Source organism: Aythya marila, assembly GCF_965140915.1.
Source record: "Aythya marila genome assembly, chromosome: 3".
Lineage (NCBI taxonomy): Eukaryota > Metazoa > Chordata > Aves > Anseriformes > Anatidae > Aythya > Aythya marila.
The window spans coordinates 10311271-10334482 of NC_139044.1; the positions used below are offsets into that span (position 1 = coordinate 10311271).

Sequence of the window (23212 nt, forward strand, 5' to 3'; positions counted from 1 at the left end):
AAACTAAGGCCTGGCTAGCGACTGGCTTGAGTCGCGGTTGCACGACTCATTTAAAATAAACGAGGATTCAGCCCAAGGTACCACTAATGCTGCAGCACTTCAAGGGCAGAAGACCTCGCAGGAGGGATGTTTTATCTTATTCTGTGTTTATTTGCCGTTTGAAACACGTTTCCTGACTTTTGTTTTGGTTTTGAAGCCTGTTGAGTACACCGAAACAAACAGGAAAAAAAGAAAAAGAAGGAAAGGGAAAGGAAGCAACACAACTGTTTGTGTATTTAAGCAATCCCCAAAGTGCTGGTTGTCTCCTAAGACCACCAGCAGGTGCTTCATTCCCTTCGGTGCTGGGCTGAGAAGCTCAGGGCCCAGGAGGTACCAATGTGGTGGCCCCACCAAAGGGGAGACCACGGCTGGTGAGGCCTCCGGAGGAGTTATTGACTTGTGTGACAGCAAACAGCAAGCCGTAATAAACAAAAAAGCTACAGACAAAATTATTTGGCTAATGGCTAAATTGGAGAGTCAATATAAATAACATTATGTACACTTGTTATTACTGCAGTCAAACAGCTGGGCTTTGACTCAAGTTAGCTCTAACACATGGCGGGGCCAACCGTAGCCTTCTGCTGACACTGAAGAGCAAAACGCGGGGCTTTTTGAGCACCCAGCACATGAAGCAAGAGAGGAGGAATGGAAGAACAAAGAGGTCCTAGCCAACGACCAAAAGACTTGACCATAAGTGCATAAATAAAAGAAATCGCCTGCTATTACAGGTGATAAAAATTGTGCTCAGCATCTTTTGATATATATCTTCTCAGAAGTTTTGCGAGCACAGCCCTCTTGTGGGCTCATTTGTGTTTGTGTAACAACTGGAGACAGGGAATAGCTAATTCCTTTAACTGTTGGACGAACCTCAGCTCCTCCAGGCTACGAGAGAATTGGCTGCAGGTATAATCAGTCATCCCCTCGCCCTGGAGGAACGGAGCTGCTGCCAGCAATTTGTCAACATAATTTGGGCTTATTGTTTTCCTTCTGAAGTTTTATCTTATTTTCTTTTCCTAAATTAAATGCTTATTCATTAGAGAAGTAGTAATATGTTATGTTTGAAACGTTCTTCAGATTTTCCTTAACTCCTCCCTTTTAAAAACCTTCCCACAACCCTCCCGAGGGCAGCGACCCGCCCTCCACGGAAATACTTGTGCTCGCTGCAGGGCAGAACTTGAAAAGGGGCTGCCTCGGAAGGGCACGGCACCCACCTCCTGCAAACCTAGCCCATCCTGTTAGCAAGGATTTGCTTCTGGCGTATCTGATCGTCCTGGTGGCTGGCTTGGCTGCACTCCTGTCCCCAGCCTCCCTTGGCTGAGCTATTCAATACAATTCGATACCCTAAGTGTATAATCCATAGCGCTGCAGCTAGAGCTCCGTGATAGACAGACCCGGTCTGTGCGATCCACGAGCCTCAGCCCACTTCATTTCTGGAGGGCAGGGTGAGTTCATAACCCTCAGGTAGCCCGGGCCCAGCCAGCACAGAAGGAAGTTTTGGAATTCTCTCTTTGATGGGAGGAAAACCCTGAAATACACAAATCTGTCAGGAGGCCTGGAAACACATCCCCCACACGCACACTGCTCCATTCTCTGTCAAGTGAGGGCTCTGGGGGGGCACGAAACCCACAATTGTGTCTGTGGGGACTGTCTGACCCCGGTGGCCATGCCACCTGCACACCCCCTGGAGGGGCCAGCCGGCCAGCACTGCCACCTCCCAGCCCACCATGACCAAAAACGAGGGGGTAGAGTGACCACACGTACCCGAGCCTCCGCACGCTGCAGGACGGGGACTTGTTCACATCGATATCTCCTGTAACCTGCCTCGTGTCATCCAGAGGGAAACCAATTTTGACAAAACAAGGGCTCAAACACCAGGTTCATGCAGAAAGGAGGTGCTCCGTGCCTGCCCCGAGAAGGATGCTCAAAGGAGAGGCAGCGCCTCGGCAGCACAGCGAGCACGACACAGATGGAAACCTCTGCCACGCTAGGGGCGGCAGGGCCTGCTGAACTAAAAAGCACAAGAAATTCTGCACAGAAGGATCGGCTCTGACCTGGATTCCCTTCCCGTCCCTGGAAAAGTCACAGGCTTTCTATCTTTAGCTTCCCGGTCTTTCAGAGGAGGGTAAGGCTGAGTGCCATGCCTTCGCAGCAGCACGGCAACTACAAGACGTGAGCGCGAATATCAGAAAGGATGAAAAAATGGAAGCCAAAGGGACTTTTGCTGCTGATTTCCACCCAAAGGGACCAACCAGAGGCACACCCAGACATTCAAACCAGCACCCAGCAGGCAGTGTTATCTCTCCTCATCAGCTATCACTATCATGACCTGTTGCTGAGCCCCCCTGGCTTCAGACGGGAGCCAACATCTGGGGGCCGTGCGGCCACGCGGGTACCTCCAGCACCGCAGAGCTTTCTAACCCACCCCATGTCCTCAGGGAACGGAGGAGGAGGAGAAGGAATAACAAGGAGAAGAGAGGAAAGGGCCTGAGAGCCCCAAACAGGCTGGATGCAGAGGGAAACATGAGTGCAGAAGGACACGGACAGAGCGCTTTCCAGAGGAAAAAGAGTAATTAGAAGCAGCAAGCATAAACCACAAAAATATAGGCGAACGAAATGGAGATCATCAGATGGGGTGGGACAGAAAGACAAGCAGGAAGCAGAAAAGCACAGCTCTTCTCTTCCATGAGGCCCCACAGCCCCACCGGTTCTGGGAGCACAGTCCCACTGCCTTCCACCCGTGCTCAAACCAAACACGTGGCTCTTGGGGAACCCGCTCTAAAGTCCCTCTGTGGGATGCGGCATGAGCAGCAGGGTTTTTGGCGTGAGAGAGGACCCACAAGCCACCCCAAAACACCTCTGGCAGGAAGGAGAGCAAACCTCCCTCAGGCAGCAGAAGGCTTAGACCATGCAGAAGGCTTCGGCCTTAGGTTTTGCTTCTTGCCTCGGTGGCTACCAAATGTGGCAGCTGTACGGGATGCCCATAAAGCCTGAGCATCACAGTGCACCCTACATTTGCTTGACCTTATTCCAGTCCTTGCTGTGTATCTCAGCGAGCGCTGCCTGCCCGGCCAGGTTAACCCAGCCTGCCGTGCAGGGTTTTCGTCTCCCACACAGCAAACAGTGACCAGTCCTTTCTATTTAGAGCAACCCTGCCGTGTAAAACCGTCTCCTCCCTTTGATAAGAGCCCTATCGCTAGATAGTAGTAATCCCCAGTCCTTTCCCAGCACAAGGAAATACAGCTTCACGGGCAAGGTGGATAAAATCACTGCTCCACGCGGGGTTTTTTTGGAGCAGGGCGCCCAGGATCATGCAGAAACACGCACAGGGACAGCCCCAAGTGGCACTGCTGTGGCCCGGAGGTGCACGGGGTCTCAAGGCATGGTGCTTCTCCCCAGCTCCTACCGAATTCAACAGGACTGGAGCATTTTCAGCGTCTTTCTAGACCAGGAAAAAGGCCTTCAGAGACAAATAGAGTTTCCTGTTCAATATTTCATGTAATGATTCCTCCAAAGGTGTAAACAGGAAAAATGCCTCTCCACTTAGCCAGAAAATGAGCGTCTGCCTTCCCTTCCTTTTATTGCCTTTACGTGTTAAAAGTCATTTAGACGGGGATTTGCCAGATGCCCAGGTTTGGCTGAGGCACCGCAGGCTGTCCGGGCAAGGATCCCATCCGGGTCTGCACGGGCAGATTTGGGGTGAGGGGGAGTGCTCAGCTCTCCCCAACACACACCCCTCACCCTTGTCCCTCCCGAGGACCCCTCGGAAAGCCCCGCACGTCTGCGCCCAGCCACACTGCTTTATTTACACCGAACCCCACATTTCCAAGCCATGCCTTAACAGCCCAAAGCACATCCCTGCAGATTTTTGGGGGGCGGTATCTTTACGGGAGAGAAAGTTAAGCCATCGGGGCACCTGCTGCAAAATTTCTGCCGCGTGCACAAGCGCCGGATTGCTCTGTACCATCCTCCTGGCCGGGGCTCCTGGGGAGGGAAGGCACGAGGCCAGCCCCCGCTCCGCCACAGCCACGCTTCCTTCCAGCTCCTTCCAGCAAGAACGCCGAGCGTATGTCACAGCCATCAAATGGTCTTTTAGCTAAGTGACAACAGACGTGATTCGGAGTCAGCATATTTTGATTACAGCGCATTGTGAGCAGGGTTGGAGAGCGCGCTCGCGTCGCAGTGTTGTTCAACACCAAAATTAAATTGCGGCATAATTAGCTTCGCCGCAGCTACACCTTTCCGTCTGAATGGATGCGATACCTGCAAAGGTTGCACTCGGTATGAAATGTGTTCCTGATTATAGAGCGTTTGCCTAATCTCGAGGGCGCCGCCTTGTTTTTTAAGGCGCTCGGCGAGTCACGCACTCGGGTACGTGCTGCCCGTTATCTCCTGGAGGCTTACGACTGGAATCCCCGTGATTCACATTTTCCAACGCTCATGGCCAAACCCTTCCCCAGATCAGATCCTCCACTCTCTACCGTTTCACAACCAGCCGAATCTGCAGCAAGGCGCAAGCGGCTGACGGCCTGACGCTGCAAGCCACACGGCGAGGAGCTGGTGGCCACAAAAGACACCGTCCCCGGGCAATCCGCCGGGGTGGCTCGCCAGCCTGAGGTGGCCGTGGCTCCCCGATGCCTCTACCCGCTCGTTGAGGGATGGCTTGAGAGCCCGTCTGGCTTCCAGAGTCACCCCAAAAAGCTGGGCTGAGGGCTCCTTGTGGCCTCGCTCTGCCTCCCAGGGAAGAAGCCGGTGGGCTGGCAGCGACGCAGCCAGCATCGCCCCGCAGGGACCTGCACCTCGGGGTGGGCAGGCTGGCCCCCAGCCCACGCGTGCTCCCAGTCAGCCTCCCAGCTCCCCTCCTCATGCAGAAATTTCTGAGGGCACTGCTACTTACTTCATCCCGTGTTTAGGGTAAATTACATTTAAACCGTGGGGGACAGCAGAAGGGGCCAAAACCAAAGCACAAAGCCACCAAGCGCGAGTTTCACTCGCAGCCTTTAGATTCAGCTTATTGTTTCCCCGTGGCACCGAACAAAAGCGTTTTGCTTTCTTTACACATTTTTTTTTAAAACTATGCACAGAGCGAAACAATGAATTACTGTTAACATGCCATTTCCGAGTCTTACATGTCTGCTATACCTTGCTATCACTACGTGACGTATGAACTACGGTGCCAACAGCTACACCGCGCAACCCTGCTCACGAGCAACCCATCGTCTCGCCCCAAAACTTCAGCGACAGGCTGGGGAAGAGCACCCACAGCTCTTCTCCTGCCTTGTGCCATCAGCAGAATCACGTTTCCCATCCCTGCCCCTCCGGCATCACCGTATCGGTGCTCACCCAGAGCATCTCAAACCCTTCACGCCGCAGACCGAGCCCCTGCTCAACCCATGCATCGCGCGTTTACAAGCAAAATAAATCGTCCCCGCATATACTGGTTGGGTGTATACCCTCACTGAGGCTTTAAGGAAAAATAACAATAATAATAATAATTAAAAATAATAAAGAGGGATTCTGTGAATGCAGCGAGACACAGCCATAGACACCACGTTTTTCCTGCACAGCCCTACGACGGTTTTGTGGACATGGGGAAAGCACAGCTCAGCTGGGCGGTGGAGGCCACACCAGCAAAACTGGTTTGCACAGCAGGGAGGAGGGTCAGGAGCCTCCCGGGCTAACACAGCTGCAAAAAGTGCCGGGGAGAGAGGGGCAGAGGTGGGAACAGCCCGAGCATAGAGGCCCAAGAGCTGTGGTGATGCCCAGCTCATGCCAAGTGCTGCCCAAAAGGCCTGACCTCGTGGTGATGCGGCTGTACCCATCACCGAAACGCAGCCACGTCGGGGACGCAGCAGGGATACTTCCCCGCACGCTGCACAACGCAAGGGAAATTTCTTAAATTACAAGGCACGGGGACACTTCCTTCGCCAAAAAATACCTGGCCAACCCCATCTACATGAGGTACCGGCAACCAGCCGAGGAGCTCAGGGGTCAAAGCCACCACAGCATGGGGGGCACCCCAGCGCTGCACCCAGGATCAAAGGGGTCCGAGTGGCGGCACCACCTCGAGCCTAAAACCAAAGGCGAAGGTGCCACCTACTGAGCCCCTGACACGGCTCCTTCCTACAGCAGCCACGTCTGTCCTCCTCCGAGGGCTGCTAGCAAAGGGCTGGCCGTGGCTAACACGCAGCTCGTCAAATTCGGCAAAGTTTTGGCCAGCGGTCACCAGGCACATGATAGTGCTCGCCTTGGGTTGCCGCCACGCGGCAGGAATCAGGGGACGTCCCCGCCGAGACCTGCCACATCCCCACAGCCTGGCCCAACGCAACAGGTTGTGCACCGAGAGCTGGGCGAGGGGCAGTGCTTCCACGTCCACACCGCCACAACCTGTGCTGGCAGCGCTCGCCCTGCTCACAGCGGGGATAAACTCAGCCCGTGTAGCTTTGCCCACGCGCGCTAAAGCTGTTCATAAAACCCCCTCCGACAACGCGACCAGCTCCTTCACGTTAGGATGTTATTTTCTGCCGTTTCTGTGCGCACAGACAGTTGCCCCGCACCCGTGCAAAGGGGACAGACAGAGCAGCAGCAGCAGCAGAGCTTTTAATCCACTCTTCCCCTCTCCTCCTGACTGCGCCGCGGCCTTAAATGGAGCTATTTAAAAGGCAGCGTTAAAAACACACGTGGCGTGATCTGACCTTCTCCGCAGCGACAACGAAAGGGGACGAAAACCTACACACCGAATGAATGAAATGAAAATTACAAGGTAAAGGTTGCGTTCCCTGAACTTATGCCAACTGCAAGGATCTTACATTACAGCGCTGCAGCTTTCCAAATTTTAAATACAATAATTTTCTGTATTAAGGGCCCAGTAACCCTAATGGAGGCATAATTAGGCATTTATGCCAGACCCATATGAGAGAAGCTTGAAAAACTTAAATAAACTGTGAATGGCAGGATTAATACCACAGCTTTTCATTTTGTACAGCTGTTTGAATACAGTGCACTGACTGTGATGGCATCAGCTGTTGCTTTACTCTCGGTCAGTATTTCTGAGGTTAAAACAGGCAGTTCTTTTAACCAAATGAATAATTACCCCTCTTATTGTTGGCCTGTTTGTTTCAGCAAAGGGGGGGCTGGATGCATATTTGCTTTACGTTTGGAAAAAAAAAAATAATAAAAGAAAGAAAGGAAAAAAAAGGAAAAGAGAAAGAAGAAAAGAAAAAGCCAAACTGCAAACACAATCAGCCAGCTCGATGCGAAGCCTGGTGACTCTAATAAGAGAATTGTAATTCAGTGCGATGGCGAGCGCGCGGGCCCTTCAGGACGGAGGAGTAAGTAATGCAGTTTTGGAGATCATCTGCACAAGTGGGAATATCATATAGATGCCGGGAGAGTCCTTGAGAAAACATCTCACCTCGGCCCCGACTGAAGAGGAAAGACAATACTTCGGTGAAACATAATTCTGTATTTCTAGGAAAGGCTCCAGTAGTAAATTGCTTACTAATGCAAGGAGCCCTGTAAATTTTAGTATGAATGGAACAGGCAACGGCACGAGTGCTACACGGCGCAGCATTTGCACACACGGCTTAGCCAGTAATAAGTAAATAAATGTGTAACTTATAAGCTGTAGAAAACACCAGAAAATGCTTCCAACAAGAACTCAAGCTCAGCGAACTTCAAGGGCGGATATAAAACAGCTCCCAAAAGTATCTCGCTATTCTTTCCCCCCCCAGGTAAATTACTTCTCCGACAAGTTAATTTTCAATCTTTCGTTTTACGGCCAGCGGTGGTTAGAAATATCAGCTGAAAAGCGTTAATCGAGGCTTCCCCGCTGTCTCTAAAAGCTTGCTTATCGGTGGACGTGGAAGAAACTACGCAGGGAGCGCATACGGGGAGAAACTCCCGATTGCAACACCCACACAAGTGGTCCGGGAGGAGGACTGGTACCACGAGGAGCCTAACGCCACGTCCACACAGAAAATGCCACCCCCAAAACCGCAGCCCCGGGACCGGAGTTGGATGAACCAGCCCCAGCCCTCGCGTGAGCCACCGGCTCCGCTGCTTCCAGCCTGAAACTGTGCCCTGGCAGAGCTTCCCAGTTGTTAAACAGGCAGCGTTAAAAACAACATCGCTCTCAACCTGAACAAGCAGCCGGACCTCTCCAGAGCGCCGGGCACGAGGCCGCGAGGGCGCTCGGGAAAGACGAGTGAACCCAAAGTGGATGTGGCTGCTCTCATTCAAAAGAAAAGTGGCCTACTCCAAAGGGGATTAGGCTAAAGTGAACTACGGCCACTTTACTTCTGAATGAGAGCATCCACACAATAGCGCAATGCACTTTAACTAATGCACTTTAATTTTACACCCAGTCAATTTGTCTTACCTCTCCTGAGTGTCCTTGTGTGGACAAGCCCCGGGATCCACCGAGTTTCGAGGCCGGGCGGGAGCACTCGATCAGCCCAGCCAGCTCCCTACGCCACGGCCCGCTGCGATCCCCCGATATCGACCCCGAGCCCGCGATGGCTGATGCCCGCCCGCCCATCGGGGAGGACGCTTCTCCCAGCGAGGAGCCGGCCTGCCTTTGACGGCACCCACCATGTCGCTCGGTGGCCTGTCCCACCGCCGGCACGGGCAGGAAGGCCAAACCCAGGCAGAGTTTCTTTCCATCGCAACCTTCTGTCAGACAACTGGCAATCTAAATCTCTACAATCTGAATCGTAGCTTTTAAATCTCTCTCCCTTTCCTTTTTTTTTTTTTTTTTTTTTTTGTTAATTGTAAACAGGCCCTTCGTCTTCGGGACCGACTCCGATGTGTTAATTATTATTATTATTATCCCAAGTTTTCCTTGACTGTTTTTAAACGCCGAACGTTTCGACGCCTACTGGCTCACTCCAAGAACCGAGGGGAGCCGCTCAGGGCCCTTCACGATGAGACACGAAGGGCCCTTCGCCACCCTTTGCGACGAGACACGAAGCGCGCAGGCCTCGGCCTACGCCCTCCATGCTGCTCCTCAGCACCCTGCGAGACGCTGCCTTCCCCAAAAAAAGCCAAAGTGAGCGGCGTGAGACGCCGGGCAATGGGGCTGTCCCTCGCTAACAGAGACCAGACCCCGCCGCCGAAGCAGGCACGATAGCTGCCCTGAAGTTTTCCAGTGATCTCACCCAAATTAAAAAAAGCCGTCCCGCGGACACCGGCCTGCGGGGCTCCGGCTTTCACCTACAGCCCTAGGCTGGATTGTGTCTCTTTTTTTAACCTCCTCTCCCCCCCAGTCTGAAGGTAGGAAACGGGCAAAAAGCAACCACAGTAAAACGCGAGCCAACGGCCGGCAAGTTGTCTTGAAGTTGTGTCACAGAGTATCAGCGGTGGGCTAGATACCGGGCCATTAGTCAGGGACAGAAATACGCCCAAATAACACAAAACACAAAATGTGCACTCCATTAGAGGCTGGAGTCACCCTCTCCAAATATTGCTGCAACTGCAGAAAAAAAAATCAAAAAACAAATATAAACACTCATTTACAAATTTGCCGGGTGAGTCAAAGCCTGTTACAAGCAACTGAGCATCAAGAGACCGAGGGAACGCGCCAAGGACACGCGATGGTACTGCAGCACACCCGGGTCTCCTCCTCGCACACAAACCCCGACCGGGAAACAGCTCCAGAAACGTTCAACAATTTTAATGACTGGTTCAGAACAATCCTCGTCTTTATTTTCTGAAATTTGTTTAGATTATACAAGATAGCTCCTAACTGCGTGCTCATGTGACCAAAAAAACCCCAAACACAGCAATGCAAAACAAAAAAAGAGACTCCTTAATTTAAAGAAGCTGTGCCGGATTTTCTCTATGTTTTAAACTGCTATTTTAAAACAGTATTTATCAGCACAACGTACGCTTAGTCATTTTGATTGAGTGTGTTATAATCTGATTTTTCCAGTGCTAACATTGCCCACTCCAGGCTCCAGTGACCCCGCCGCGTGCGCACATCCAGAGTCCATTACCTTTGCTGCTACCTGCATGCGAGCAGCAAGGGAAGAACCAAACGTTCACACACAAGAGCTAAACCTAAGGCAAAGCCCATTTTTGCACAACTTACTTGCCCATCTCCAAGCTGCCCCAAAATAACAATCTGCACCTCAGCAGCGCGCTCTGAAACGCGAGGACACCATGAGTTCCCACTTAGAGGAATGCCTCGGGATACGCTCCCTCGTGAGCGCGTGTTACAAGTTCCAGGGTTTCCTGGGGTTTGATTTTGCAAAGGATGCAAAAAAAAAAAATGAGAATGGAAATTATGCTTTGCAAACTCCAGTTTGGAAAATTTTACGCGGGAGTTAGGCCTGCGCAAGGAACCTAAGGAAGGGAGCAAATATCATAGTCAAGAGTGAGGACAGATACGTTTGTGCTCACAAACAATTAAAAAAAAATCAGCAAAGATTCTTGAATTTAAATGAAATCATAGACTAAAGAAAATATGCTCAATCTCCTACCTATTTAGCAGTATATTTACTTGCTTAAAGAAACAGGCAGCAAAGAAAACCTTATTTTGCTAACACGATTTCAGTCACAGTGTTTCTGATGATAACAGGTCCCGAATATAAATCAACTTGCCCTATCTTTACACTAAACAGTCTGCCGAGCTCAGGCATGGTAACAGCTCCTAAATATTGCAGCGAAAAAAAAAATTACACCCCCCCTCAAAAAACAACAACAACAAAAAAAGGATTCACTGGCTCACGGTGGCAAAAAGTCAGAGAAACAACATTTAATTTTGAGGGTTTTAAACCCTATGTTATTGGGTCTCCTCAGAGCCCTACTTCACTGTAACTCTTTCATTATGCAGAAATGAAGTCTACCTTGCACTCTCTGTACTGCATCCATTATTTGGATGCCTGTTCCTCCAATATGGGAGTACGTACACCGAAGGCAGTAAAATTCCTAGCTCTTCCCACCCCTTAAAGCCATACATGGTTTGAAAATACCTGCGAAGAAGTCCCCAAGCAAAACAGTATTTGTCAGTCTTTTCTTTTTTGTCCCCTATGACATTATTTTCGTATTGGCCACAAGGAATAGCTAATATATTTGAAACGTTTGGGAAAGTTATCCTAGTCCTAACTGGTAAATGCCCTGAACAACCCATCCGCCTTCTGACGCGCCGTATAATGTATTCCAGTTTACAACATTTTCTTTGCAAAGAAGGCTGCATTTTAAGTAATCTTTCAATTTTTTAAAAAAGCTGCTGTCTATCCGCATTTTGTTTAGAGAAACTCTGCAACTGCATGCATTAAAAAAAAAAATCTATTGCAACATAAATACAAGTGTTTGCTTTATTATATACATATATATATATGATATACTATCATCCAAGAAGGGCCATCTAAAATGCCACAGTTGCAAACATTTAAGACTGTAACAAAAATGACTGAGACTCTAGTATCAGTTTACTATCCTTCAACAATTTCCCTGACAGTGGAGTCAAATAATGTTGAATTATGGACCTTCTTACAGGAAGTCTTATTTCATGTTCATTTTTTGATCATTTCCCTCCGCGTCCCTATAGGAATTTGGCCGTTTGCCGATTTTCCTTTAAAAATTTCTGCACAAGTAATTGGCTTGCGCGTGATTAAATTATAATTTTGTCAAGAAATACTATGGCACATTCGCCCAACGAGTTTATTTCACCTAAGAAAACACTGTTTTGCCTCCATGAAAAGCCATCTCACGCTGCTAACGTACTTCATTTGAGTGGGGTGGCTACTTTGTACCCTGCTTGCCTGAAAGGGCTTTGGGAACGATTCCTGCAGACACACTCTGGGAGGAAAGCGTCACAGCCTCTTACAGTGTGGGCTCTAGCACCTGGGAGCCAAGGTGAAGCAAATTAAGGAAAACAGCCCCACGGTGCCAGCTCAGTGTATCTGGAGTCCCTAAGAAACCGAGTTTCTTCAGTGCGACTGCGGACAGTCTTTGGGGTTTTGTATAGGACGGAGCTTTCCCAGCCGCATCACGCAACAGCTGTGTTTTAAATCTTTCCGGACTGCGACAAACATTTGAAAATTTAAACATGCAAATGTTTGAAAAGCTAATGATTAAAAAAGGTTTATTTTGAAACTCCGGCCATGGGCGCAATCGTTCAAGCGACGCTTTTAAAGCCGCGGGATCTCGAGTTCAATTAGCCCGAGCAAAACCCCAAACTCCTGCCTTGTCCTTCTGGACGCGCGACGGTAAACAAGAGCTCGGCAGGTCCCACCCTGGCAGGCAGCGGGGTCGCGCCTGTGGGAGAAGGATGCTATTTTAGTGACCTCTTGCCACCGAGCTAGTTAAATCACCGAACAATGGTTAGCGTTATGGGGCTTTCCTGCGCAAAATCTGGCATTAGTGTCATTGCTTTCCATTAAGCGGGGGGACTTAAAGGCGCTGCCACGGAGGGGCCTAGAAGGGAAGAATAAATAAGGGGAAACCAATAAATTAAAAAACCCTGTTAACTGTAACCTTTACTACCACGATATACGAAAATGTAATTAAATCCATAATAAAAGCTTTTACATACTTACTCTTTTATGACTCTCCATAGCACAAAGGCGCGCAGACCGGGCCCCCCCCGCGCCCCCGGCCCGCCCGGCCGCGCACACCGCGCACTTCCAGCCATAAACGCACCGCGGAGGGACATCTTAATTAGCCGCCCCAGCGCCAACCACTCAACACCTTATTAGCCACCCATTAGGGCCCAGGTCCTGCCGGACTTGGCACCGGCGGCGCCGGGGCGCGGGCGGCCGCGCATCCCCGGCACGACCCCCGCGGCTCTCGCCGCGCAGTTTTGCGCCTTTTTCCCCTAACCCGGGGCCGGGTTAGGGGGAGGAAAATGAGGGTTTCCTACAAGCCGGTCGCTCCCCCGGTGGCACCGGGGGGGCAGCAGCGGCGGGGCTGCGCGCTTCTTGCGCGGGGTGCCCCGGTGGGGCCGCCCGGCCCCGCGCAACGCCCGCGCAACTCCCGCGCAGCGCCCGGCGCCGGCGCGCAAGGACCGCGGTCCCGGCGACAAATCGGGGGGAAAAGGGGGGGGAAAACGGGACGGGGACCCCCTCCCCGCGACAACCCCAAAACTACAGCTTCGTTCCTTTAGCTTTCGCTTTAATAAAATAATGATTCGTTGGGAAAATGGGGTATAAATCTTCATTTTGGAGGCAATTAAAGTGTTGATTTCATTCGTGCCCCTAAGCGATTCTTGTAATTTGCTCAAATAGCTTTATGTACCCAGCACTCCAGAGCTTTTAGAAACCCATTTTCTAGTTAGACTTGTTGGATTACAATTTTTATTCACCAGCGGCGAGCCCGGCTTTCCTCAGCCCGACCCTAGCCGCCGGCCCCCCCCTCGTATCCCCCCCCCCGGTGCCGAGGGGGTCCCGGTGTCCCCCAGCAGCATCGCCACGGGGCCCCCCGGCGCCTCCCCCCCGCCGCTTTCCCCCTTCGCAGAGAAACTCGGGGAGGGGGGGGGGAGGACCCGAACTGGAAGCCCCCCCCCGAAGCCCCCAGCCCTGCGCCTCCGTGTCGGTAACCCAGAAAACAGCGCCCGGGAGCCTGGCACGGCGGCTAAAGGGAACTCCTGTCTGCTTGACTGCGCCTTGCTTTAACAAAAGGAAACCTCCAGAGTCGGGAGCTGATTACTCCTAAGACTGTATTTACGAAGCAGATCATACAGAAGAAATAACTTTGGTTTCCAGTGGCGGATTTGGGGTCGGGGTCCCCCCCCTGCCCTCCCGCAGCCCAAGCGCTGCTACCCTCCGACTGAGCGAAAGAAAGGGGATGGAAAGGCGACCGTGCAAAGCCCGCAGTTTTCCACGACCCGAAAAAGCCAAATCGCGGCCACTTCCATGATGCACGAGCTTAATTTAGCGTTGGGAGCCTCCCGCCTGAGCCCCAAACGCTCCCATCAAAGGGAAGGGATCACAGCAGAAGCCCGCCGAGGGGACACACACACCAAACAAGGGGAGGGGAGAAGGGGAAGAAAGCTTCCTAAAGTCATCTCTATTTCGCACATCGGGTCCAGCAGGCATTAAGGTTTGAACCATCCCAGACAAAACCTGGACACCGTCAAAGCCACGCAACACCTTGGTGGCTTGGTTGGGGTTTCTACCTTTTCTTGGGGAGGGGAAGAGACGGGTTGAAAACTTGAAAGAGCAATGAAAATAATTTAAAACCTGGGTCCCGTTTTATTTTCTCCTCCCCCCCCCCCCCTTTTTTTTTTTTTTTTTTTTTTACTTCTATTAAGTAAAATAAAATGGGCGCGTTTGCAGCAGGCAGGCGTGCACAAAGCAATGTTCACTGAAGTCTAAAAGCGTTCGGCCAAGGAAAACTGACAAGACAGACTAATGAACCGTAGAGACGGGAAGAAAATAGCCAGTATTTGCTAGATTTCAAACCCTCTCTGTCTTCCCCGGACCACCTATCTCGGATTTTATTATTATTTCTGTAAACGGCTCCAGCCATTCCTTTTCTAAGCCACCAGAAGCCAGCGATTCACAGATAACACTTCTATTATTGTAAAGGGTAAATAAAATAAAGACAAAAATTAAAAGCGACAAGAAACAGGTCGAGTTTGCAGGCAATGCTTTTACAAGCTCATCTCGCCAGGTCGAATCCGGGAGCAAGCCTTAATGAAGCAATAATAGCCACATTATTCAAAAATTTTCATTTCGATGGAAATTTATCTAAAAGGGACTTAATCATATGCAAATAATAAAAGGAGGCATAGTGACCCAGCGAGCGATCTGCATACAAATTTCAGCGTGTGCAGCATTGGCGAGATCATACCTGATCTGTTAGATTTGCTGATCTTGTTATGTCTTCACTGTCCGATTTTGATCCGCCCTCTCTATCGTCTATGACCAAATCGATAGGCATTTTTCCTTTCAAACAGCTAATATACCGGTGGCAGAAATTGTCACATAATTCGTGTACCTACATTATGACAGAGGTGAAGGAGGGAAAAAAAAAAAAAAAAAAAAAAAAAAAAGAGGAAAAGGGAAAAAGGGAGGAAAAAGGAAGAAAATATAATCAGGAATACATAAGTAAAATTGACAAGTGCAACCAGTCTCCCCCCTTCACCCCTGTGACATCAAAAGTCCTAAATAGGGGAAACACACTGCAATTATCCCCCCGAGACCTCTCGACGCATCCAGAATTAGGAATAACTTTCTTTTCTCGCAAAATAGAGATATCCCAGAAAATTGACAGTGACAAGATGATTCACAGGCTACAACATATTCAACACCCGTGTTAAATTCATCTGCTCCCGGAGCTGTGGCCATTAGAGAGGTGACCTGCATGGGTGACATTTAAGGTAAACTATTTAATTTCATCCAGTTATTTCATCATAAACCCTTTCCAAAGGGGTATGAGGACAGAAAAAAGGATTTAAAAAAAAAAAAAAAATCCCGACGCACTGTGCTGAAATACATTATAGGCATCCATGCCCTGAAATCCCCAGCCGCTCTGACAGACTTGTACCTGAGCTGCCTCTATTAATGGGCAGATTTTAACACATTTCATGTAGAGCGAGAACAACCTGCCAGTTATGGTTAGATAAAGTGGCTGAGGCTCCCGAGAAACTTTTCAACTATTTAAAAACCTCTCAAAATGTTTATTTTTAGGAGAAAGGGAATTCTCTCCTAGGCCAGCTATCAATGACATGTAAAAAATCCGCAGGAAACCAGAGCGCGCTTCCAATTTAATGTTAGCTCGGGTGACACCGCGCTATTGCAAATTAGCATTCTCGCTGCTAGCATTTCCAAAATAGCGCCGAAAACTGCGTTTAGGCTGCAATCTCTTTCTTCTGCTCGGAGGTGTACAATATTCCCGGGAACGAGACACTGACACAACTATCAACTCTGCTTTGTCTCTGCAAAATGTTACAGGACAATCCGTGCCCTGAGCCTGACCTGCAGATGGCTCTTAAAAAAAAAAAAAAAAAAAAAAAGAAAGAAAGAAAGAAAAAAATCCCCGTCCCAACTAACTGCAAGCAAACAAAGCATCTTCCCCATCACCCAAAAGGGGGGGAGGTGAAAAAAAATAAATCATAAAAATAACAATATCACAAATTCGGGGGCTTGGCTGCAACAACAAACAAACACCGTTTGGAGCCTCATCTGCAGCACACAGAACTGCAACTATTTATACAAAGGCAGCAAAGTATTACAATGAACACAAGGCCTGGGCGTTTGAGAGCCCGGTTTTAGAGGCTGAAATTGTAATTAAACTGCGAAGAGAAATGGACGCCAAGATTGGTCTTGACACTAATTACCAGAAAGAAAGACATTTATGCAAATTTACCAGAAGCCTGAACTTCAGCAGTACTGAAACGTAGGAGGAAGAAAGAGAGAGACAAAAATTACCTTCTCTAATTCCAACAGATGAAACCTTAATACTTGTATGGCTTGAATCATCTGCAAAGATACAAACAACACGAGAATTTATCTCAGTCCCGGATTTCGGGATATTCCCCACAGCCGCCCCGGCCATACTCTGCAGCTTGACTTTTCTTTAGTAGTAAATAAAAAGTTGTTTTGATTTATGGCAATAACACTAAAACTTAATAGCGGTGGCTTTGTGCGCAGTTTAACGAGAAGCGATCTAGGGCTAAGCAAAAAAAAATAAAATAAAATCTCTGTTGCAACGAAGCAACTGAATTATACGGATCATAAACATTTTTATTTTTTTTTTAAATCCCTCTAAACACCGTCGCTGGGTCCTCGCTCTACAAAAGCGGGAAAACGCCTCCTGGAGCGGAGGATAAAATATTTGTTTATCCTTAAGTGGGAAGGGGGGGAACAGGGGAGAGAAAGGAGCGTGTTTGCGGTGGACGAGCGAGACGGTGCATCTCCATCCCCTGCCCCTCCAGCTGCTTCCAAGGTGCCGGCAGGGGCTGCCCTACAGACACCCCCAGGGGCCGGCCACAAAGCCCGCAAAGCCCCCATTTGGGTGCCGCTCGCAGACCTGATGGGTTTTTATTTTATTTATTTAATTAATTAATTTTTACTCACACGGGATTTACCGCGCTGGATTTACTCGCGATTTAAAAAATATATATATATTAAAAAAGGGGGGGGGAAAAAAAAAAAGAAAAGAAGATCCACGTGAGAAATTTTCAATTTGGCACTACAAAACGCTTGTCAAAGCTCGCAACCACCTCTCCAGAAGACATAAAGTTAAAAAAGAAAAAAAAAAAAGGGAAGGGAAGGGAGGGTAGAGGTGGGGGTGGGGAGAGGAAGAACTGTTGTTAACTCTTACCAAGTTATCCAGTTCAGGATTAGAGGAAAATAGGGGTTTCTCTGCTCGGATCTAAATATAAGAAAGGGGAGGAAAGGAAAAAAAAAAAAAAAAAAAAAAAGAGATTTGAAATATGGAAGCAGAAAAAGCAGACGTTATTATTTCTTGCTTCATTACACTGTCGGGTCCATTATGTAACCTTTCGTGCAAAGCTCTGCCTGCTGGATTTAGTGCATCATCTAAACACTTTAACAAGTGAATCAAATACACCCCAAATACCTACGGAGCTGCCGAGGCTGAGCCCCGGCCCGGCTCCCGCAGCGGAGCTCCACGGCTCCCAGGAGCTAATTCAGTTACGGGGGTGCAGATGCCGAGATTTCCCGATTTTATTTATTAATTAATTCATTTCGGGGTGTTGTTTTTCCTTTTTTTTTTTTTTTTTTTTTTTTTTTTGGGGGGGGGGGTGTTGTTTTGGTTTGCTTTTGCCTCTCTCAGTAAGAGAGGGGGGTGGGGGAAACGCGCATCTTTATCTCAGCAGAGACTTGTTTTTCTCGTTACGATTTTTTTTTTTTTTTTTTTTACTGTTTCAACCCGTTTTTGTTTTTGTTTTTGTTTTTTTTGCTGACCTGTTTGGCGAACACTGCTATGTCTTCATTGAAAGACTCAGAGGAGCAAACATCGCCTCCCGCTACCCCGGGCTCCCTGGGTGTGCATGTAGCTAATTCACATTTCTCAAAAATCAGTGCTAAAAGAGGGAACAGGGGGTGTCTGAAAGAAAATACAATAGTCACACACACACAAACAGAGGGAGAAGGAGAAGAAAAAAAGAGAAAAAAAAAAAAAAAAGAACAACAACGAAACAGAAAACAAACACAACAATAGTTAGTCCCGCAAGCAGCCTGCGTGCGGAGGGGGGGCACCGAGCGAGGGGCCCCATCCTGCTCCCGGCCGCGGCTCGCAGCCCTGGGAACCGCGCATCGCCCCGGCCGCGGCCGCGCTGGGGACCCTTAGGACAGGCTAAGAATAAAAACCCAAGCGGTTTCCAGCAGCCATTTTGAATTAACTTTCCTTGTCTCCTCTCTCTCTCTCTCTCTCTCTCCCCCTCTCTCTTTTTTTTTTTTCTCTCCTTCTTTTAAATAAATAAATAAGTGAAATAAATGATAGTCATCATAATAATAATAATAATAATAAAAAGAAGCAGCATCTACGGACGTGCACTTCTGCCTCTCTCTCGCTTTTTTAATTCCCATTTTCCGCCGGACGACTTTCTGGGAGCGAATAAAAAAAATAAAATAAAATAAATCGTAGTAAAACCAACAAAAACCCACCGGGAGCACCCAGACCCCTTCGCCACCCCCTATGCTCCGCTACCCCAAAAAAAGAAAAACCAGAGCCCCGTGCCCCCAAAACCCAGGGGCACAAACCCAGGCTCCCGGCTCCGCGCAGCGCCCGGCGTGCAGGAGGGAGCCAGGTGCTGGAAAGCACAGCCCTGCACCTTCCCCTGCCTGCCCTCGGCCACTTAATAATTTAAATAAAGCTTTAAGCGTGGGCACACACGCATCTATAAGGGTATTTATAACGGGGACTTGGGGGTTTGCTTTTTTTTTTTTTTTTTCTCCTCTCCAGGGCTTGGTATTTTATTTTTTTTTTTTTAACTTTTTTTTTTTTTTTTTCTCTCTCTCCTGGAGGGTACCCGTGCAGCACCGAGTTGAAAGCAGCCCTACAGATCCCTGATAACCCGATAAAGAAAGCGGACGGCGTGATTCCCCCCTGCCTGCCCGCCCACCCCCTCGCTGCAGCACGCAACTGTTTTGAGAGCGATTTTAAGAGGCTCTCCGACTTCCCTTCGGCTCGACCCCGGGCAGATGCCTCGGCAAAGCAGCGGCCGCCCTACAAACCCCAGCGCACCGGCCTAGGACCCGCTCTGCGCCCCGCCGCGCACCCAGGGGCGGCCGGCGCTGGTGGCTGCCAAGTTCCCAAAAATCCCCCCAGCCGCAGTGACACCCAAAGCGGGTTATAAAAAGGAACAAGGGTCGAGGGAACCGGCCCGGGATTTCCCCCTCTCTTTTGCTGCGGCCGAAAACGGCCCGAAAATGGCCCGAAAATCGGGCGCAGCGCTGCCGGGCGCAGCTTTCGCACCGGGCGCAGGTTGCGCGCCGGGCGCATTTCCCTCCTCCTCGTCCCGGCTGCGGGAGGGGACACCCCAAAACCCTTCGGGAAGGGGGATCCCCGAGCCTTCCTCTCTCCCCCTTTCCCCCCGGCTCGCCCCAAAAGCGCGCAGCCCTCGCCCCCCGCGCAGGGGGCGTCCCCCCGAAGGGGTGGGGTGGGGTGTAGGGGGGGGGACACACACGCTGCGCGGAGGTTGCGCGGGCGCGGCACCTACCCGTAGATGGCATCTTTGTCCCTTTTGAGGGCGTCGTTGACGGAGGCGCCCATGGCGGGGGGCATGGCGTTGGCGTGGGCGGCGTGCGGGTACTGGTGCGAGTGGAGCGGCGGCCCGTGGTTGAGGTGGTGCACGGGCTGCATGGGGCGGGCGCCGTGGGGGTCCCCGTACATGGTGGTGGGGATGCCCACCCCCTCCATGCCGCCGTAGTGGGGCAGCTCGTCGTACTGCGGGGGCACACAGAGCGCACAGCGGTCAGCGCGGAGGAGAGGGGAGCAGCCCCCCGGGAGTCCCCATTACCGCCCCCCACCCCCCACCCCTTTTTCCAACGCGCACCCGCCCTAAAAGAAAAACCCAACGGCCCCGGGGGGGGGAGATGGGGCCGAGTCCCGGCAGCCCGCAGCCCCCAGATCCTTAAGGGTGGGGGGAAAAGAGAAAAAAAAACACAGCAATATAAAATTAAATAACCCCCCCCCCCCCTCCCTGCCGGCCGGCCCCGCTCAGCCTGCTGTTCATTCAGCCCGAATTTCCCCGCCGCCAAACTTTTGGTGCCGGTAACCAGCCGGGTACCCGACCCGGCCAGGAGCAGCGAGGATGCAAAGTTCAGCAGCGGGGAGGAAGAACAGGAGAAACAACAACAACAATAAAAAAAAAAAAAAAAAAAAGAAATTAAAAAAAAAGAGGGAAAAAAATAAAAGCGATTTTCTTTTTTTTTTTTTTTTTTCTCTCCAGCGGCCGCACACACAACGCACTTCAACGCCGAAAGGCTGCAGGCGTCCGCACGGGCTGTCGGGCTCCCGGGATGGCTTTTTTAAAGTTTTTTTGTTCTTTCTTTTTTTTTTTTTTTCTTTCTTTGTTAAAGATTACGGAGAGCAGGCTACCGCGGTTCCCAGGCAGCGGGGGAAACTGCCACTTTTCGTCTCTTAAAAGCGAAGGTGTGAAGAAACAGGTTTAGAGAGCCCTGACACTTGCTTGGACCGAGCGAGCAGAAGGCAAGTTGTCAGCGGAGCAACTTTCTTTCCCGAGCAGCCCTCGGAGGGGCGGCAGGCGAAATCACGCACGGAAAACTTCTGCCGAGGGCTTTTCCCCTCGCCAAAGCCTGCCCGCAGGACCCCGGCTGCCCCCCCTGCTCCATTTGTGCCCAAATTTCAATGGGGAGGTATAGCTGGAGGGGGGGGGGGAAGGAAAAAAAAAAAAAATAGGGGATGGCATCCAAAATAACAAGGTATAACAATGCACATGGCAGCGCACGCTGCTAGCCCCTAATTCAGGATAAAGTCAGGGAGTTTCTTTTTAAAGAGCTCTGCCCATCGCACTGCACCTTCATGACCGAAAAAAAAAATATTAAGGGAAAAAAAAAAAAAGAGGGAAAAAGAGAAGAAAAAAAAAGTTCTGCTTACTCCCAGCTCTAAGTTATCCTCCGAAAGTGACGCGGTATAACATCAGTAACACAGCCCAACGCTCCGAGACATGCACACATTAAAATATTTCAAGCACTGGTGACTTTAAAAAAGACATCGGCAGGACTAGAGCTACAAAACCAACAGATACAGAGGCTCGGACATATTCACTTACATGCCTGCATGTCATTAATGTATAGAAAGCTTGCCTTTTCCGTGAGAGATCCGGGATGGGGATTGAAAGAATCAAGAAAACGTCAATATATACAGGTTTTTAAGTCTACAAGTACAACTGAGAAATCCTCCCGGGCCAGGACACCGCTTTGTGCCCCTGCTCCAAAGAGGAGGGGAAAAAGGAAAAAAAAAAAAAAAAGGAAAAAGGAAAAAAAAGAAAACAAAAACTTTTTCGCAGCGTCTCTGTCAGCCACGTTTCAATATCATTTCACATTAGAAATCCATATTTTTTTTTTTAATACGTACCCTTTGCGCCATCGGCCTGCTCGCTCCCTTCCTACTTCAACTTCTAATATATCCTCTTTAAGGCCAGTGTGAAAAGAAAGGATCGCGAAGTTTCCCCCCCCCTCTCCCCCAAAAAAATGCAAAAATCCCTCAGCGTCGCCAGCAATGGAAGCAATCGGGTAAAATCTTCGGCTTGCTGGATCTCAGCGAAGCGATGCGGTAACTCAGCATGAAAAAACGAGGAGAGAGAAAAAAAGAAAAAAAAAAAAAATCGGGAAGAAAAAAAAAATAATAAAAATTCAACTCTCCCTCCTTGCTTCCTTTTTTTTTTTTTTTTTCTTTCTTCCTTCCCTCTCTCCCTGTCTCTCTCTCTCTCTCTCTCTCTCTCTCTCTCTGACTCTTCCCCCTCTGGTTTCCAAGACAGCAGCGGGACGGAGGCAAGTATCCTTTCCCCAAATCGCCTCTGCTGGCTGCTCCGGCGGCTCAGGGCGCCCGGCGTGCGGCTCTCATGGCTGGCGGGCGCTCAGGTGCCGCCTGACGGCTGACGATCCGCTCCGCTCCGCTCCGCTCCAAGCCGGGCAGAACCTCGGGCGCTCACCACCAGAAAAAAAAAAAAAAAAAAAAAAAAATTAAAAAAAAAAAAAAAGGGGAGGAGGGAGAGCTGGGGTGAAAAAATAAAAAATAAAAAAAATAATAATAATGATAAAAAATCTCTCTAACGCGCCGGCTCCTTTTATTACGGTTATTATGATGTTGACGACGGGGGCTTTTTAATTTTTCTTTTTAATTTTTTTTTGGGTTTTTTATATAAAAAGGTTCTTTTTTTTTTTCTTTTTCTCTCTTTTTTTTTTTTCCTCTTTTCTCTCTCTTTTTTCTTTTTCTCTCTCTCTTTTTTTTTTTTTTTTTTTCTCTTTTCTCTCTCTTTTTTTTCTCTTTTTTTTTTTTTTTTGTGTTGCTGTGTGCTCCTCGCCCGGCGGCTCGCTGCTGATTCCTGCCCCGGCGCCGGCTTGGCTCTGCCCCTGCGCGGCCGGCGGGCGAGGCTGGGCGGTAGGCGGGCGCGGTGCGCTGCGGTGCCGGGCCGGGCCGTGCCGTGCTAGCCCGCCTCCTCGCTGCTCTTCCTCCTCCTCCTCCTCCTCCTCCTTCCTCCTCCTCCTCTTCCTCCTCCTCCTCCTCCTCCGCCGCCGCCGCCGCCGCAGCGCCGCGCCGAGCGGCGGGCAGGAGCCGACTGCGGGAACCCGGAAGTAGTGGTGGCCATAACAGGTCGCGCCTCACACAATGCGCCGGGCGCCCGCAACTCCCCGCGCCGCGCGGGGGGGGCGCGCCCCCCCCCTCCCCTCCTTCCCCTCGCTCTCTCCCTCTCGCCCTCCCCTCGCGGGCGGCTCCCCCCGCTCCTCACCGCCCCCCGCCGGCCACGGCCCGGCCCCGCGCGGCCCCGCCGGGGGGGCCCCCGGAGGCCGCGGGGCTTTGTGTGCAGCGGGCTCCGCGCCCGCGCCGCGCCCCCCCCTCCATTTTGCGGCCCCCCCCCTCTCTTTCCCCTCACGGCCGCGGCCCCGGCCCCGGCGGCGGCTCCCCCCGCGGCCGCCGCTCAGTGAGCTCACCCGGCCCCCGGCCGCCGCCGCCGCGCCGCCGCCGCCCAATCAGCGCCGCGCCGCCCCGAGCCGCGCCCCCATTGGTCCGCGCGGGG

At 50.6% G+C, this 23212-nt stretch overlaps 1 protein-coding gene across 6 annotated transcripts in view; it reads right to left on the reverse strand.

Annotated features, from left to right (window-relative positions):
• MEIS1 (Meis homeobox 1) overlaps nt 1-23212 on the reverse strand; it is a 195529-nt gene that overhangs the window by 82957 nt on the left and 89360 nt on the right. For 3 of the 6 annotated variants that reach the window (XM_082756012.1, XM_082756015.1, XM_082756017.1), the window contains exons 2-6: nt 19670-19896; nt 17913-18054; nt 17308-17358; nt 16413-16463; nt 14833-14979 (exon numbers count right to left, since the gene is read on the reverse strand). In XM_082756012.1, coding sequence (XP_082612138.1) covers nt 14833-14979; nt 16413-16463; nt 17308-17358; nt 17913-18054; nt 19670-19896 — 618 coding nt within the window. Of the gene's footprint in view, nt 1-14832; nt 14980-16412; nt 16464-17307; nt 17359-17912; nt 18055-19669; nt 19897-20421; nt 20807-21244; nt 21275-21549; nt 22662-23212 lie in introns of those variants that run through there. The other 3 variants (XM_082756013.1, XM_082756014.1, XM_082756016.1) reach the window with 3 other exon arrangements.